This window comes from Rhagoletis pomonella, unplaced genomic scaffold (assembly GCF_013731165.1).
Source record: "Rhagoletis pomonella isolate Grant_MI unplaced genomic scaffold, Rhpom_1.0 Rhpom_scaffold_00003, whole genome shotgun sequence".
NCBI lineage: Eukaryota > Metazoa > Arthropoda > Insecta > Diptera > Tephritidae > Rhagoletis > Rhagoletis pomonella.
In genome coordinates, this window is record NW_023458557.1 from 101,310,453 (window position 1) to 101,329,584 (window position 19,132).

The 19,132-nt window shown below is 37.9% G+C and overlaps 1 protein-coding gene across 2 annotated transcripts; it reads left to right on the forward strand.

The window, feature by feature from the left end:
• The first annotated feature begins 1,238 nt into the window (after positions 1-1,238).
• Positions 1,239-16,143, forward strand: LOC118735992 (AF4/FMR2 family member lilli). Of its 2 annotated transcripts, none has more exons than XM_036466089.1 (12): positions 1,239-1,958; positions 2,024-2,514; positions 2,577-2,630; positions 8,910-9,516; positions 9,594-13,184; positions 13,250-13,548; positions 13,618-13,812; positions 13,936-14,022; positions 14,085-14,271; positions 14,336-14,486; positions 14,555-14,805; positions 14,879-16,143. In XM_036466089.1, exons 1-12 carry the CDS (start codon positions 1,239-1,241, stop codon positions 14,984-14,986), a joined length of 6,741 nt encoding a protein of 2,246 aa, XP_036321982.1. In that variant the 3' UTR covers positions 14,987-16,143. The 2 variants fall into 2 exon arrangements, with proteins under 2 accessions (XP_036321982.1, XP_036321983.1); XM_036466090.1 differs by having other exon boundaries at positions 14,085-14,250.
• Positions 16,144-19,132: the final 2,989 nt, after the last annotated feature.

The following is a 19,132-nucleotide window of genomic DNA, read 5'->3' on the forward strand; positions in this document are numbered from 1 at the left end:
CATTGTCAGCTATATGTCATTTTGGATTCACAGCAAGTGCGACGATGTCACTAAATCATCATTACTGACGATGTCACCTTGACCATCTCGCTACTGGGTGGCTACGATTATTTCGCATACATAGTGTTCAAAAAACACACCGTGTGACGCCCTTATAACTATAGTTATCTATCTAACAGCATATTAGCATATCTCAAAAGTATATTGCGGTTTGCTTAAAACCTCTATGCTAAAAATTCAAAAATTTTCAAAAACGCAATCATATGTGCATACATATGTATGCATATACATTAGGGTGGTCAAAAATTCTAAAAAATCTGATTAAAAAATGCGAGTTCGGAGTTAGTCAAAAATCGCATCGATTCTTGGGAATTTAATTTTTTGTTGCAGGTGTTTTTAATTTTTTCCATATAAAGTATTTTCGATTTTTTTTTTTTGTATGGAAGAAACTGCGTGAAACAAATTGCCAAAAATCAACGGTAATTCGTAGCTACCTATAGCTTCTACTTTATAAAATTTATTGGGCTACAAATCTGCATACTGGAAAAAATTCTAAAAAATCTGAATAAAAAGTTCAAAATTTGCTGAATTTTCGTGAGTTTTGCAAAACCTGAAAAATTATATTATTATGTTTTTTGTTGTGGCGTGAACCATATTTTTATTTAAAATTTTCGGAAAAATATTAAATAAAAATTGTTGCATGTATTGTAAAAAAGCAGCTGTGCCAATACTTTTTGCAGTACAGTGTACATACAGAAATTCTAGAAAATTCTACATCATTTCTACAATTTTTTTCATATAAAATACATGGGAAACTTTGGGCGCTTTGAGCGACCTCTAAATATTTTCTGAATAAAAAGAAAACGGGTATATTTGTTCGATATAGACAATCCTAAGGTTGAGAGCATTACAATTCCGACTTAACTCTCTTTGGACTACCCTAATGTGCATATGTATGCATGTACATACGCGTTCGTTGCAGCGTAGACATGTAGACGACCCGCAGTCATTTTGTGAAGTTTCTGCGCTACGCATGTCAGCAAATCTTTCTTTCTGTACGTCTTGTTATTTTGTTTACAATTTATTCTTGCGTGTTCCTATGTCGCGTGATTATTTTTTATCAAACTTTTTATTTATTAAAATACAATTCTAATACATACATATGTATGTACATATGTTTGCGATAATTGTCAAAATAAATCAATTGTATTCTTCATTGTTTTGGTTTTTCTCGCAGGATGGAAGATCTCGAGCGCCGCCAACAGAGAGAACGTGAAAAACATAAGCGCCAGCAAGTGCAAAGCGTCGGCCGCGAGTATGCCCTCTTTCCAGAACCACGGCGGGTCAATCCGTCCGAGGTTGATGACGATATCACCGCTAAATTAGGCGACCATTCCAAAGCTATTGAGTTTATGAATACGGACGCGGTCGGTGTACAACCTTCCTCTAACAATGCCCTGCTCACCAGTCATATACAAACAAGTGCCTCCTCCTCTTCAACTGGCGGCAGTGGTGTCAACAGCGCACCCATGCTCGTCAACTCATCGTCCTCTTCACAGCGCCCGCTGACTTGTCCATCTGGCTCGCAGCAGCCTCAACAGTCATCACAACAAACACATCACTATCAACAGCAAGCACAACAGCAACTGCGCCAAACACCTTATCTTAAGCCAGCTGACAACAAGCCACCATATAACGGAAGAGGGGGTTTTCCTGGTCAACCGGTGAAAAATGATTTGCGCTCAAGCAGTGGAATGGCGCCACCAAAAGGCCCACCTCCGCTGCTACCGCCACCAACTTCGACACTAAACACTGTTAGCAGTGGCGGAACCAACAATTGCAGCAATAGTAGCTCGAACGCACCGACAACACTGCTGCCACCGCCTCCAAATGGATACCTAGGTCCGCCAAAATCGACGGCACCATTGCACAATGGACGCTTCTCCAAACCATTACCGGTGAGATTGCTGCTTATCATATTATAATAAAACTTTATTAATTGTATAATATTAAATGTTTCAAGAAATCAATCAACGATATCATCTCCAAAGTGGACCAGACGTATCGGGCGCCTGAACAAATAACGAAAATTGCTGCCACCCCTCGCACCACTATTGGCGAGTACAATCTCAATGGTCCGAATCGGCATAAATATTCTATAGGGCCAATACAACCTATTTTGGGATCACCACCTTCCGGGGCGGAATTATTGCAGAGCGCGGTCCCACCACCAATAACACCAATCTCAGCTCTACCGGCAACGCCAAATCCACAAGCTATGCCAAACGCTGATGCGATAACAACCACTGGTAGTAGCAGTTCATTAGCAACTTCGTCTACTATGACTACTACGACAACAGCGGCTCTTACAACGGCCGTACCAACGCAGAATATACTGAATGCATCGCCAGGAACGTCAAATGTCAAGCCAGTTTTGTCAATGTCAAAGGAGCCTTTGAAACCATTATTATTGGCTAACAAAGTGGGGCCAACATTGGAGAAGCAAAGTTCCACGTAAGTGTATGAGGTGTAATAATTTTAAATTTGAAAATAATAGGATGATTGAAATTTCTTAGATTGGAAAATGATTTGGAACTTTCAGAATCAGATGAAGATCGCAAAAAACAAAGGTAAGTTTTTCACCATACAAATAAAATTTAACGGGGCTACATACCTACATATATCGTAGGCTACATTTTTGTAAGCTGCGATAATACTATCACTGCATCCTCTTATCTATCAATGTAATTTCGAAATTCATACAAATTTTATGGGACAAGTTTAAGTTAAAACCGCTTAATTTTTAAAATACTGGTAATAGTGTGAATTTTTTACCAATTGGTATAGTGCTGTAAAGAAAATGCAGATTTTTTGTCTCTCCTTCCCTTCAGTTACTATATGACACAATCATCTAATTCATTTTTAATTACTCACATAATTTACACATAAAAATTAAGTCGGTTCATTAAATATAAAATTACAAGTTTTAAAACTAGAGAAGATAATGCTACATATAATATAATAATTACATAAGTAACGTAATAGATGCAGACATAAAGAGAGTTGATATTAAAATTAAATGAAAATATTTAAGCGTACCGTTGATACGGTACTATCTAACGAACAAAGTAAATGTGAAATAAAAAAGTAACTGTTCCACATAACATAACGGAAAATTTTTTTGTCTCAACCTAAAATTATAATTTGACGAATAATTATAAAATTACCAAATTGGAGGAATAACCTGGCGATATGACGACATAGTTCCCTGCCATTAAAACACAATAATTTACCATTGGAGGAATAACCTGGCAAAATGAGTACTTAGTTCCCATCCATTTAAATTTTAATCTGAATAATAAATTCGGACATCTAAGCAACAATTCGAGGAATAACCGGTTACTTGTGGACCATTTAATCACAATACACTTTTTAATTTCATATAATTGACAAAGAATTGAAAGGAATAAGACGTGCCATACATATATTAGCAGAAACTTTTGCACGTGGTTCTGGCCCTCAGTGGTATTACCATCGTGTATCAGTGGAGCGACGATTGGATACGTCAATGGAATAAAACATACAAAGAGATATGTTAAAAGCAGAGGAATAACCTGGCGGTGGTGAAAACCAGCCAACCTCCCCAAAACACAAAAAAACGGGTTAAAGGGCAAAAACAAACATTTTACTCTTTTTGACTAAAAGCTCAACCACGACGGAGCGCCCTTCCGTACCTGCCGTCTCTATAAACATATAAAATTTATAATGGGTAAATATGAAGTGAATGCAAGGAACAAAAGGGGCTGTGACACCTCCCATACAAACTGAATTTTTCATATTGTATATCTCTGGAAGTGTTCACAGTAGAGTACTCGAACATGCTATGAAGATATATGGACGCAATCGCATACTCATGGAGAAAAGTGGGACTATTTCAAAAGGGGGCGTAGCGTGTTTTTAAGGGGGTCTCTGCATAGTTTCATCTCACAATTTAACCCCCCAGCTGGAGCTGGAGTCGAGTTATCACTAAAAATTATATTTAAAATCCGATTTGGCTAATATTCAAAATATGCATTGCGATTTGGCTCATACTCGGGATATGTATTGGCACTTGTAAAGGCAATACTCTTGCAAAAAAGGCGTCAGGAACGTTAAGTGAGAAAAAGTTTCGTAAATGTCGATTACGTCGATTACGTCGACCGGCTGCACCACTGAGTATGTCGAACACCCATGTGTTCGACTGACCCAATGGTTGTGATTAACCAATATTACTCTGCGTTAAAGCTTCATTCGGAAACACCAGGATTGAGTTGTTCAGGGGTCAATCTCAAATGACTACCGTTAAATCAACCACCAGAACTATTGCGGTCCTTGATGAGACATTTAAGATATTTCGTCGGAAATAAGTCTGTATATTGGATTTCTGTACTCCCCCATTTTGAAATTTAAGATTTAACCGATAACTTTTCGGTGTCCATCCTAGTTTTATCGATTGTTTTTGCGAAGAAGAGGAGAAATGGCAAATGTAAAAGTAAACAAAAATGGACGCTAGCAAGGAAAGGAGGGTTTCAAAAGTATTTTTTAATAAAATGTTTAGTTAAAATATATTTATATTGCTTAATATAGCGGAAAAACTTGATCACGGTTGCACAGAGAAGAAACATAACTTTTCCTTGAGATGTGAGAATAACAAGCACATCAAATTTGACGGCTAATAATCTGAGATTTGCCTGTGTAAACGGGGTGATTAAAAAACGAGCTTGGATTGAGATAATATTGATATGTGAACATAGTTTTAGCCACTCAACGACATTGACTTATGTGTACAAGTTGCTATATATATGAATACGATGCCCTCATCATACTCATACCATCCCCAACAAGTTTGATCCACAGCTCAACGGAGTTTGATGTACAATATGATTCCACTCCACCCGAAATTTGTAAATGCTGCTTTCACTAACTAGTTAGCGAATTGTTATGCAGATGGCTGATTTTACCAGCGCATGTTAAAACCGCTTTTGTTTGTACATACATATGTATGTATATACCTTGATGATCGTGTATTCATATGCTGCGAGCACTAAAATAGTAGTGTGCACGTACGGTTAACATTTTTTGGAAATTACTGAAAAACCAAAATAATAGTTGCATTCATTTTATTGAAAAACTGAAGGACAATTTCATAACTCAATGTAGGGTCAAAATTGTTTTATTTACATAAACACTAAAGAAATTAATTCATTAATTAAGATTTGTTTTTTATGGAAATTACTGCGAGCAACAAAATAATATTATGTATAACAAAAAGCCTTGAACTTGTAATACAAATTAAATAATTGTAAAATGGCAAATATTTATACTAAAATTTAGCAGTTATTTAGTAATTGGTAGCATGACCGTGACCGCATGACACGCCGCTCCTTCTAAAAACCCCTGCACAATAGAGCAATCATATATTTCAATTCTAGGAGAAAATGGTTCGCAAATGAATGATGCTTGCTTGCCTATTTATCAGAGATCGAAAATAACCGTCGTCACCAAGTGTCTTGTATGGTGTTTACCACTGAAACAAACACTCATCTCTCAAGCAAAGAGTGTTTCTCACCACGGCACATCACTCTGTGTGATCTTTTGGTGTTTTCCGTTCTGGGTTATTTATCAACTGCTAAAATTTCTCTTAAGCAATGCCCCTGGCAGGGCCTTTTATTTTTAAGTGTCCTAATTTGTGGGTTATTGTAAGATTGAAAAATATAAGTGGGCCTACATAAATGGAAGCAAAGCGTTAGGCATTTCTTTACACGACATACATATACGTACACATACATGTGCGAACATTTATGACAAAGAAGAGAGCGTGCATATTCATAATATGATACACCGAAAATAATCCCGAAAAAGTCTTGAAACTTCCGAATTAGCTCCGAGGATCCCGAAAATCCCAAAGTAGTCTCGAAAATCCCGAAATAGTCCAAAAAACCCGAAGATTCCGAAAATCCCGAAGAAATCTCGAAAATCTGGAATTATTTCCGAAAATCCCAAAGATTAGCGTAGAACTGGAAGTTGGAAGATACTTGAATATCTTATTTGCGTTGCATAACAAAAGTATTACTTAGTTGAAAAATTATAAATCAAAGTGATTCGCTCTACAAATCAAATCAAAAAACTGTATTTCGTATTGTAGTAGCGGAGCCCAAGAGGGAATTCGGGGATTTACTTGAGTGCGTCAGATTAACATATGGGGGATACTCTGCGTCCTGTTGAGTACCTCTGCCAAATCTAAGCCATCTATGTAGAGCCGCGCGCATAGGAGAGCTGATCAGAATAGTAATAATAATTATAGGTGGATTTACTCGAGCGCGTCAGATTAAGAAATAGTGGAATAATTACATGCTGAAAACTGTACATTTCAATAATCTGACGATTTGAGCCTTGCGCAAGGGATTGGGAGGGTCGCAAACTTGAAAAAAAAAAACGTTACCTGGACATTCTCGAGCGCGGTTATTTTTTTTATTATTATTATGAAGCATACAGCTGAAGGGTAACGGGAGGTATATACTCTGACAATTTCCACAAGCCGCAGTGACGAAAACCGTCAACAAAGATTGTCGTGTGCACTTGCTGTTTTTCAAAACTACTACAGATTTTTCTACGAAATTTGTTATTTTTTTTATTTATTTGCTGCAAGGTACATTGAACAGGTAGTATCAGTAGAGCAGCTGATTTGATTTATTTTCAAATTATTTGGTATCGAAAATGTCAAATATTTTTAATTCTTTCTCACAAAAATTCTGAATTGTTAAAATCCATTTGCATGTGAAACCTTTTTCCATACAAAACAAGCGATTGAATAGCTGCTTTTGGAACGTTCGCCCAACTCGGCAGCACAACCGCTGATTACTGGGCCTTGCAAAGGATGGATAAATGCTTCGAGAAGCAAACAAATTTACTAGGAAAGAAAGTTGCATCAATTTTTATTTTTTCCAATTTCAATTTTTTATTTTTTATAATTTTTTGTATTTCACATGGCACGCTTTGATTTAGAAGAAAAAATTCAGAACAGTTTTTGACACTTTCGATACCAGAAGCAACAACAAAATACACGCAAATGTTGTTTTTGCTCTACTGATACTACCTGTTTAATGTGCCTTGATTTGCTGTTTTCCGTTCATATTATTACAATCATATGACTGTAATAAGTATACCCGGCGGACCAAATGCTCGCAAATGATATCTACCAGTTGCGAGTGAAATGTGAGAATTAACCCAAACAAACTCTCACTAACGGCTCGCGTGTTGCTCCGCTGTATATGTACATAAGTATGTGCATTTGTGAATCAAAACCTTTATATAAATTTGAGGTGGGCGATGAAATTACACGTGCAATCTACGTGCGTCTACGATTACGATTAATTTAACCCCAGTTTCAAAATAGGATGACTGAGGATTGAAAATATCGTAAATCGAAGGAGTATCAGATTAAAATTATACCAAGAAAAATTAGTAGCACATGTGTGTAAATTTTAGCTAAACAAATATCAGTTAAAAATTACTTTTTTGACTTATGTATGTGAATTTTACTTAATTCTCAGCTAAAATCACTAGACATAAGAATTTGTATGTAAGAAAAACACGCATTTTTCAGATAATTTTGAATTCGGCAACCTTAAGTTTACTTATACATGAAAAAATGTTAAACTCCGCTCCCTTCTTGCTCACTCTTTATATAGTATCTTAGTATAGTATCACGCAATCATGGGCGATCAAAGCATCCCTTGTGAATATCTGATGCGCTCGAGTAAATCCATGTAACTGTTTTTTTTTTTTTACATTTTTGGAAGCCTGTAGATCCTCCACCCACCGCTGGAAGGAAAAACATCACATGACCTTTTTTTCTTCCCATCATATAGTCTTCAAAATCCAATAGGTAAAAATGACGCTCGAGTAAATCCCGATTTAGCATCGTTGGCTCCTCTACTATTGGCTTGACAGATCAAATCACAAATAAATTTTATTTTTTATTTGGTCAACAAACCAAATCACAAATCAAATATATTTCATAATTGATAGCGGACTTTAAACCAATAAGGATTTAAAATCACGTAACCCTGCCACCACATGACCGTGACGTTGACGTTGGTTATATCGCTCTCTCTCTTTCTATCAACAGCAAATTTGATATGTTTCTACGCACTTCTACGTACCCTGCGTACACGTTCGTGGGTAACCGCGTTCTAACACTTATTTCTCCTCTTCTAGCGATAAGTGTCCGTGTCCAACAGATATGCAAATTAACCTTTCCCACTGAGAGGAGCACACATGTACTAAAAATAAACCACCTGTTCTGTTTTGTGGGTTATTTTTTCTCTTAAATAGTGACGGTTATTTTTCGACACTTTCAAAGTGGAGAGGGATATGGATATTTACGACCTCTGCTATTTATATACAATATATATATATATGTAGATGTGTAGAATTTCATTATCTTATCATAAGCGGTTGCATAGATAAGCCATATGGAAGTATTGGAAGTGCCTCATCCTCCTTTTCGGGCATAAGTACGTTATTGACAACATTTGTAGCTGTGTAAAATTTCAGTACGTTAGCGTGTGGGGTTCCAGAGATTAACGATATTAGAAGTTAACTTTGTATGGGAGGTGACATGCCTGCCCTCTTTTCGATTACCTACCACTTTTTGCCATAAGTAGGGTAGTATACAATTTATGCATCCGTGCCAAATTTCATTTCTGCGGCCTATTTGGTTTTAAAGATATATTGGTTTTAAGCTTTTATTATGTATGTTAGGTGCCCCGCCCCGTATATTTCGGAGTTAACGTTTATTTATATAGATATTTTAGAAATAAATGTCATTGCATTTTTTACATATATCTTCTTGAACTTTCGTATAGCCACTCAATGCATAATTCCAGCGATAGTTCACCTTCAGATTCCAGTGAATCTGGCAGCGAGGAGTCCTCGAAAAGTGAGCGTCAACAGCCTCCTAACTCCTTACGTTTGCAACAATCCATAGCACAACAACAGAAATTGCACACACATCACCCACTTCAGAATCAGCAACATGTGCAACAGCAACAGATACTACAACAAACGACGCAGTCTATAGGACGCGCAGGCGTAGGCAAAGCTGTAAATGATAAATCGAAGTTGATCGAACCCCTTGGCAGCGGCCGATCAAGCATTTATCTGAGTAACAATGCATTGGGCTCTGGGAACTCATCCAATTCCGGTCCCAGCTCCACTTCCTTGTCTGCCAATAAGACGCCATCACCATCGGAATCAAGTAAATGGCACCTGAGTCGGTATTTCAATAAAAAGCCTGCGCAAGCCCAGAACGAAACAACGCCACCAGCGAATTCGCTAGTCGTCAATTCAATTAATGTTAGCATGGATGAACCAACTCTTTTGCCTGGTGGTGCTCAAATTATTCCGGAGGCGACGCAGTCGCAACCTAACCCGGCGATCGTAAAACATGAGGCAGCCAATTATGGAACAGCAGTAAGTGAACTGGTTGTTCAATTCATCACACAATTTTTTTCTAAATTCTTATTCTTTTATTTATTTTTTTTTTGAAGAAGAAATACTCAGCGCGGAGTGATGATGACGATGAAGAAATTGGAGGAGTACGAAGAAGCTGTGATGCACGTGGAATTTCATCGAATGCTTGTGGATTAAAGTCAAGTATAGGTGGTGGTATTCCGGCGCTGTTGAATGAAATCAAAAAAGAATCCGATGTGCTTTATCCCAGTTCATTATTAAAGACTGGCTCTTCTGGTAGTGTGCAGACTCATTTGCATATCGGGTCTCAACAGCAACAGCAACAACAATCACAGGTGCCCTTGCTAAACGCTGCCGAGTTTGTTGCAATACCAACGAGCCAAATTAAACACGAAGTTTCGGGCTTGTCGACAGCTACAACAACAACTACGATGGCGCCAATGTCACTTGCTGGTGGTACGACAACTGTAACACCCTACAACACCTGCGGTAATGTCAGCGGTAGCGGACGGAGACGCACTCCCTCTGTGTCACCGCACATGCGCAATAGTGGTACAACCGGCCCAAAAAGTGGGGAACTTGCACGTGTTAGCCGCTTGTCTGCGCCTTCCAGTGATGGTCCGACGTCGAACACCACCGACGACGAAGACAATGGTACACCACCTACTAGGCAAACTGTACCAACACTGGGCCCAGGTGGCACTTTGAAGATTCCAGGTGTACCTGCTGCTATTACTGCTTTGCCGCCTTCACCCCCGCAACCATTAGCACCGGCACCTACACTTCCCAATTCAATAACTGTTCTCCCCATCGACCCCCTCCCGACAACGGTGTCAACACGTAGACGGAAAAAACCTAGAATTTCAGCAGCTACAGTCTCAACTCATCTGGATACGAGTGATGAAGAAGGCATAGCACCAGCAAATGCACCTTTTAAAAGTGCTGGTGTTACAGTGAGTCCGGCAGCACTGCGAGCAGCTGCTGGGCCGGGTGGAAAGTTATATGCGGAACCAGTGCCTGCAGTAGCAGCGAAAAAGGGACCTGGTCGGCCACGCAAAATTGCAAGCAGTGGAACGACCGCTTCTGCATCAACTGCCGTTTCAAAGGGACCAACCCTTACAGCGAAAAAAGATATGTTAAATAGTGTTCCCGTGATAACTAAGAAGTCTGCTACAAGACGGAGAGGCTCGAGGCAGAATTCTAGTTCGGCAACGACAGCAACAGCGACGAAAATGCCAGCACAAACACAGCAGCCCGACATAACAGCACCACGGGCACCGATCCTTGATTCCTCCTCATCGTCTTCTACGTCCTGTTCAACGTCGAAATCATCCAGTTCTTCTTCAGATTCAGAGGAAGAAGAGGGTGTGATAAGTGGTTCGTCATCCGATGATGAAGACGAAGACGCCGGTACAGGCGCTATATCGGCCAAACGCAATCTAACAGCGCGACCAACAGCGGCAGCAGCGATTTCGTCGGCAACGGCGGCGGCTATAGCGACGAATACTTTACCAGTAGGAACTAGTCGCATTATTGTACAACTAAATAAACGTAAATCCTCGCATGAAGACATGACATCTGCAACTGCTACGTCAGTGTCAACAAGTGTGGGAAAGGCAAGTGGAATGTTAAAATTATCAAATAGTAGTAAGCGCAGACGTCCTACACCACAATTCGCGCACCATGATGAACAAGTCGTGAGTGGTGAGGACTCTTCGGATTCCGGATCTGGCTCCGACGATAGTTCTGTCAGCAACTTTGTTGCAGCAACATCGAACAATAATGTAAATGTGGTGCCAGCAGTGTGTACTGGGAATGTCAGTGGCGGTAGTTCACATCGCTCACAAAACTTGCAATCTCCATATAAAGTGCCGAATTTAGCAGCCCCTGTCTCTAGTTCTTCTTCCAGCTCAAACAGTGGGACATCTTCCTTCTCAGGCAGTAGTAGCGGCGGCGAACATTCTGATATAGAACGTAGTGCGACTTCTAGTAATCGTGTTAAGGGCAAACATTCAAAGACTGGCGTTAAAGCCTCTACGTGCGCCAGCAGCACCTCGAGCGGTACACGCCTGCGTCGTGACAAACCGAAGGCGAGTGACAAGAACAAAAATGTAACGCTAACGCGCATTTTCAATCCCAAAGAAGGTGGGGCAAAAAAACAAGGTCAGGTGCTGGTCATCGACCAGTCTAGTGGTGAGCTGGGAGGAGAGCAACAACAACAAAAGTTGATTTCCCCCAACGCGGGGGGTTATAGGACAACTGCTGCCGTTGCATCAGCTGTACCAACTAGCCAAGAGCATTATGTTGCAGCGTCCACTACCGCACAATCACCACGACTCACACCTGGACACATGAAATCACCAAGAGCTATTTCACAACTCACGGCTGCTAGCGCGCATCGTACACCTGATCGAAGTAGTCGCAGTAGCGCTGAACGTAAAGTTCATCAACAGCGTATCAAGACGCCTTCATGTACTCCGACTCGTACTCCACCTGCTACGCGTACGCCTACACCCACACCCACTCCGGCAGGCTTACTGTCGGCACCCACTGCCTCACCCATACGAACTACAGCAATGTTAACTTCGAATATTCCGTCATTAATCTGTAAAGTGGATTTATCACGGCTGCGTCGAATTTTGCCCGAATGGCGTGCAAACACTTATCGGCTTTCCAATGTAGGCGCTGGCTCGTCTGCTACATCTCGTTGCGCACATCACGAAGCGATACTAAATGCTGATTTACAAGCAACAACAATTCGTATTGCAGCTGGTGGCAGCGGCAGTGTGACACCACACAGCACTGGCAACCGAACGCCAACAATACCCCACGCCCCACCCGATCGGGAACTCTCGCGATCAAGGGAAAGCTTGATGGGAATTAATGTTGGTGGGGGAAAACAAAGACTGAGCACACTGCATTCTAATAGGCGACTGAGCAGTCGCTCAACTGATGGCGGCGGTAGTGGAGAAACAACCCCTAAAGAGCAGCCACAACTTACGCCAAACGGTTATTCATCAAAGACTGCTCCAACGGTGGAAGCTGAAGGCAATAATTCGCCATCGACGAAGCAGTTGCTCAAGCATGAGCAATTGATTAAAAACGAACCAGGCGCTGAGCTTGATAGCACACCCGTGGCAGCAGCTAACAAGGGTGACGCCTACGGCAGCGAAACTAAATTTAAAACAACCAACTCAGTAAAACAAGAGGTGCTTCTTCTTAAACAGGACTCTAAGCTCGGTCTGCCTCATTCAAATGACTATGTGGGCATTGAGAAGCAAGATGGGAATAATGCTTCGCCTATATCACATCTGCGTGTAAGTGACATTATAGACAACAAATCGCAACGGCGTAAGCGGAGTGCCAGCTCCAGCCCGTATAAAGAGAAAAAACGGAAAAAGGAGAAAACTGATAAGTATTCCAAAGAGGGCAAGGAGATGAAAGAGGGTAAGGAAAGTGGCGTGTTGACAACACCAACCACAATGGCAGCGACGTGCAAAGAAAAAGAAATAGACAAGGACGTTGGCAAGCTTTTACCCGCTGTGGCTACTATTGAACGTGATATTGGAAGTGGCGCTATTAGCAGTCTTTCTAATGCCAACGATACGAGTCGGCGTGCAATCGCTATAATCCCGCCGCTGGGCATGAGCAACAATGGACAAATGGAGGTAAATATTTGTTTAAATATGAAATAACGTAACAATATATATATATATTATTATTTTTTCTTTAGAAGGAGCATCAGCACTTGGACAGTCGTCAATTGTCTCACACAAACCATGATCGGTTACTGGTACCGCGTCAAATTCATCAGCAGCAACCGCTTGCTAATGCCACTGCTTCTAATTCTTCAAATAGTCCTGCGCATCTACAAACAGCTGGCAATAACTTAAATACGGCGCCGATCGCAGAGTCAAATTCAGGCAATGTGCTGCCTTCGGGCAGCGGCGCCGTGCCATTAGCTCCACCGCCACAAGTCATATATAGATCATACTTTGAACGTGACGATGACGGACTATGTGATGATATAAGGTATATTTTCTTAGTTAAAAAGTTGAATCGCCTTAACACTTATTGCCACTGTTGTCACTCATACATTAGTGAAAACTCGAAGTTCCTGCAGGAAGCCGTTAAACGCAAACATGCTGCCGATAAGGAACAAAATCTATTCAATCAAGTAACGCTGTATTTGGAAGCGGTCATATACTTCTTGCTTTCCAGTGCCGGGTTAGAGCAGCATCGAAACTCCGAAGAATCGAGTTGGGTTATGTATAAGGACACATTGAACTTAATTAAGTGAGTAAAGTGTGTTTGCTTTCTAAGGAGCTAATGCAATCTATCAAACATTGTAATTTTATAAAGTGAATAAAGTTGTATAGGATTGATAACTTTTTTTCTCATAATTTTTTTATTTTTCAGATTTATTTCTTCAAAGATTAAGCATTTGCAGGTATCATCATCCGCCAATGAACTGCACGAACCTCACAACAAAGTTGCAATCTTAAGGTGAGCGAAGCTATTTCTAATACTAAGTACTTGGTTTCCTAAAACTGCATATATATTTTTAGTCTACGTTGTCAATCCTTAATCTCACTAAAACTATATAAAATGAAGCGGCACTATTGTCGTAGCATAATCAATCATTGCATGGAGATATTTAAAAGTGGTCGCACGGAAATACTCAATGGAAATACGCCATCGTCAAACTCGCCGTCAAACTCAGTTTGCTCACAGGTAGAAGGTTTACATACATATGTATGTGTATGTATCGAGAACTTATAAATACGAATTTACAATTTTTTTCTTAACTATATTGCAGGGTTCTGGATCGAATACGCCTCCTGGACGTAGTATGCGTCCAGATATGCATACCACACTAAGCCACCAAAATTTATACTTCAATTACTTAGCCAATTGTCACGACTTGTGGGATCAAGCCGATCGCCTGGTGCGGCAGGGTAACCATACTGGTGAATTAAATATTGTATTTAACAAAAAAAAAAAAATCATTTTAACTCGATTAACTATTTTATCACAGATTTCTTTATTGCATTGGATCACGAAAATGGACCGTTGACCCTGCACAGTTCCATGTATGACCTGTTTCGATATGTACAGTCGGGTCTGAAGAAGCTAAAGAGCGCAAATACCACCATAACCACAACGGCTATAACTACAACCAGCGGCGGTGGCAGTAGTGGTACGGTTACGGGCATTACCCTTACCTCTGCTACTAGTACTGCTGAGGCGATTAGCACTAGTAACACCTCCTCAATCAATAAATGCAACGTAAGCACAGCTACATTGCAGCCACAGTAGTGTAAAAATTTTGGTAGCGTATGCATTTTTGGACCTATTTTAGATTGTAATGTGTTGCCCGAGCCATTACACTGACTGCCCAACAAAGCCGGCGCTGACAATTAAACTGCAGCAGACTGCGCGTACAGTTGAATATCTTAAACCTTTTTAGTTTAAAATGAATAGTATCATACAAATATATATAGCTACAGCTCATTGGTAGGCGGTAAATATCTACTATTTTTGTAAATTCTACTAAAGCATGAAAGTTACTATATGAAGGCAAATATACGAGTAAGTGTCAAGCAGTTTCCGCTTGTTTTTCATCGGAGGAATTTTTAAAGAAAAAGTGTTATATTTTTACCTCTACAGTTATTAATATTACTATTATTTTTTATTACTGAATCGTTTAGTTAAATGTCGAAAATAAGAGAATATCAGTTTGTTTTTATATACATACATGTAACTAAATGTAACACCTTAAAACGAATTATGAAAATTCTGCAAAATTGTAAAAAGAAGTTAATTAGAAGACGCAAATGCATTTTTATTTTAATTTGAAGAGAAGGATATTTTGTATGCTTGGCTAAGCTATTATTATTATTTTTTTTTTTTTTTGTTGCACGATTGTTGACCTCTCTAAATCGGTTCACTTTACAAAGGAAAACAATGTGTTTCTGTTATTAACATAAATCTTGTAAATAGTGTGCATATTTGTAAAACGCAAGAGTAATGAATGTTATTATGCTATTGCTGTTTTTATTATTAAACAATGTTATTTTAATCTATTTATAAAACAAATAAATACTGAGGTAAAAAAAATAATAAAATCGGAAACGTTGATTGGCAAATTATCGGTAAAACATTGAAATATTTAATTTTCTTTTTTTTCTGCTTACACACATACCCTCACTACTACAAATCACGCACTTAACTTAGCCCGAAGTCTATCGATTTTCGTATAATTCCTCTTAGTTCATTTACAGTGGATTTGAAATTAAATCTTTTTTTTTTCTTGTGGACATTACATAATGTCATTTCTTAGTGTCTCTGTTATAGAACGTTTTGTTCGTTTTTGTTCCTGTTTAGACTAAAATTTCTTGTTTTCTTACTCACCTACATTACAATACCAGCAAAGATATGTAATTAACCTTATTAATCTTGTTTTAAGCAAAACTAACATGCATAAAGAGTTAACTACTTATATATATTAACAGGTAAAAGTGCGTATGCAGTCGACATGTCACTAAATATTTAGAAATCAGAGACAACAATTACAATTCAAGAAATAAATTTATCAACACCATTTGACATACATAATTAATTTAACCATGCGTTTTATTTATTTTACTTTTTATTTACTTTTTATCCCCGATTGGATTAATTACTTGCTTTATGGTTTATTCAAAGCGTTAAAGTTTAAAGGAATATCAAGACTATTTATGCTGAAAATACAAATTTTAAAACATAAAACGAAGTACTTACTGCAAAGTGTGTTCGAGCGGTTGTTTTTCTAAATGATTGAGATATTTTTTGTTTTGTTCTTGTAATCAAAATTTGCTGCAGTGTATCAAAATTTTAAGCTGTTAGATGTTTTGTACTGCTATAATTTATCAAAATGGGTGGAAGACATATCAGTGTATGAACAAGATTCCTGGCTATGGTAATTTTCTAGAAATCGTGCAGCGTAGCAAATTTGAGATACTGGTAATTTTTTTATATTTATAAATGCTGTATGTATTAAAAAAGATGCAAACAAATCCTGATTTCTGAGTACACATGGACGTAGAATTTATTAACAGTCATATTTTGGCGCTTAAACGTATGCGTCCTCATGTTATAACAGAAATGGAGGGGCCGCCTCCGCGCTGCAAAAGGTTTTTATGAGAAGCCTTTTCAAGGCAGAAATGCACTCAGAGGTTTTGCTATTCACCCCTATTGCGAGTGTTGACTAGTAGTAGATAAACAACTGTCAGTCGATTATCGATTATCCGTGGTATTTTCAAAATCGTTTTCTCGTTCAATAAGTGAGTGTGAATAGTTTATAGTCGCTAATCATTCCAGCGATTAAAAACTATTCACAGTCGCTTATGGAACTAGAAATCGACATAAACAAGAGTCGTTTACCTATCACTAGTCGACACTCGCAATGTGGGTAATTGCCTGAAAAGGGGCGACCGCTATTAGAAATACCTTTTTTCTAATTTAGTTGTTGCTCGTAGCAGAGATCGAAGCCAGATCCTACGAAGTGTTAGTACGCACCTCTAACCAATCGGCTACAGTGGCCGCCAGAATATAGGAATATTTATTTCTAAATTTTTGATTGTACTAATTAGTCTTCAAGAATGCATTTAGACATTATCAGATAGATGAGAAACTTTTTGAGCATCGAAAAGTAGAAAGCTAAACCCTTAATACATATTACAACAAATTCAACGTCGAATACAATAAAATCATACATATGTATGTAAGATTAAAAAGTTGGATAGAGTTTAAACATGTAGCAGTAACATAGCATAGATATTAGATTAGATAAACACTTGTAAATAATAGGCAGGAAGAAGTAAACATAAAATAAAATTTGTATACCAAAACAAAAATATAGTTGAAGCCAAACAAATTAAGGAAAATAAATATATATTTTTAATAATTTTATGAAGACTACGTCATATTGAATTAAATTTGATAAAACATATGTGACAAAAGGGGTCATCAAGTTTAACTCATACAACGGATATATGTATGTACATATGTATGTTGTAAATATGTACATATATCAATGTACAACATACATACATTTGTATGCAGTATGTAGGTATAAATGAAATGCATAATTCGTTAATGCATTTATAATATGAAAAGCTGAGCATGAGGATATTCGCAAAAAGTATATACAGTATTGGCCAATACAATAGCACCCCCCATTTCAAAGTGATATTGTACCCCACTCATGTTTATTTATTTATTTTCAGGAGTTTTCATTTAAAATACAGTTCATTCTCTACAAAACCCATATAAAGCCAAGTTCAAAACGTTGTCCAAAACTACATAAAACTCAACAAAATTTCAAACTTTTTTCTCAGCAGTGTTTGATTTTTTTTGAGTACACAGTTCTGTAGCCTATTAAATTTCAGTCTAACAATGTACAAGTTTCAAGTGGCTATAAATCACCGTTGATTCTTTTAGAATTTTTTTCGCCGAAGGAGTTGCGTGTTTCTTCCATATAAAAATAAATTGTGTTTATTCGTTATATGGAAGCAAACGCGACAAACACGTTAGACTAAAATTGAATGGGCTATAAAACTGCGTACTCAAAAAAAATCTAACACTTCTGAGAAAAAAGTTTGAAATGTAGGTGACAATTTGTTGCATTTTTTGTAGTCTTTTACAAAGTTTAAATCTTGGGTTTATATGGGTTTTGTTACGAGTATGAACTGTATTTTAATTGAAAATTCTTAAAAACTAGTAATTAAATATAAGTGGCAAACAAACAAATATGGCCAATACCGTACATACATATCGTCATCATAACTGCAAAAGAACCTATTTGACAGATTTGAAATTTTACAGGAAAATCAAACAAGTTTAAAATTATATAGTAAATTTGTACAGAACTGCTCTTAAGATGCCAACAAACCTTTTTTAAAGCATTGGTTTTGTATTTTGGAAAGGAGGTGCATCTCAGAGCACCCTAAAGAAATTTAAGAAATCAAACGTATGTATTTCCAAAAAACTTCAAATAGGCCACTTTTCATTGGTGATAACGATATGTATTTTCCAAAAATGCATTATCAATAAGCATTCTTTGGTAGTTTTTTTTTTTAATTTTTAAATATTTCTTTCTATACATTTTTAAAATTGGCTTACATATGTAGGTACATAAATAAAGAATAACTATGAAAGGAAATCAAAAATAGGAGTTGGTACCTCCCAACTACAAAAATCTTCTTCGAACTAAGCTAATATACCAGTGGATCAAACAAATGAATACATATGTATGTATAAGTACATACCAAGTGTCACAAATGTAGTAAACAATTGAGATAGAGAGAGCGAAATTCAAAATAACAATATAACATTTAATCGCGTTGTTGGGAGAGAAAGAGAGCGAAATCCAAAATAACAATATAACATTTAATCGTTGCCCACCAAAGCGAAAACAGAAAAATTAGGTATACGAAATCGGAACGCGTTCCAGCAATTCCTGTGCAGCACTTGTTAATATGTATTAAAAAGTTTCAGTGCAGACCGTTAGATACAGTACAGATATACCATTATGAGATCTAAATTTCATAGTATTGGATTATAATAAATAATG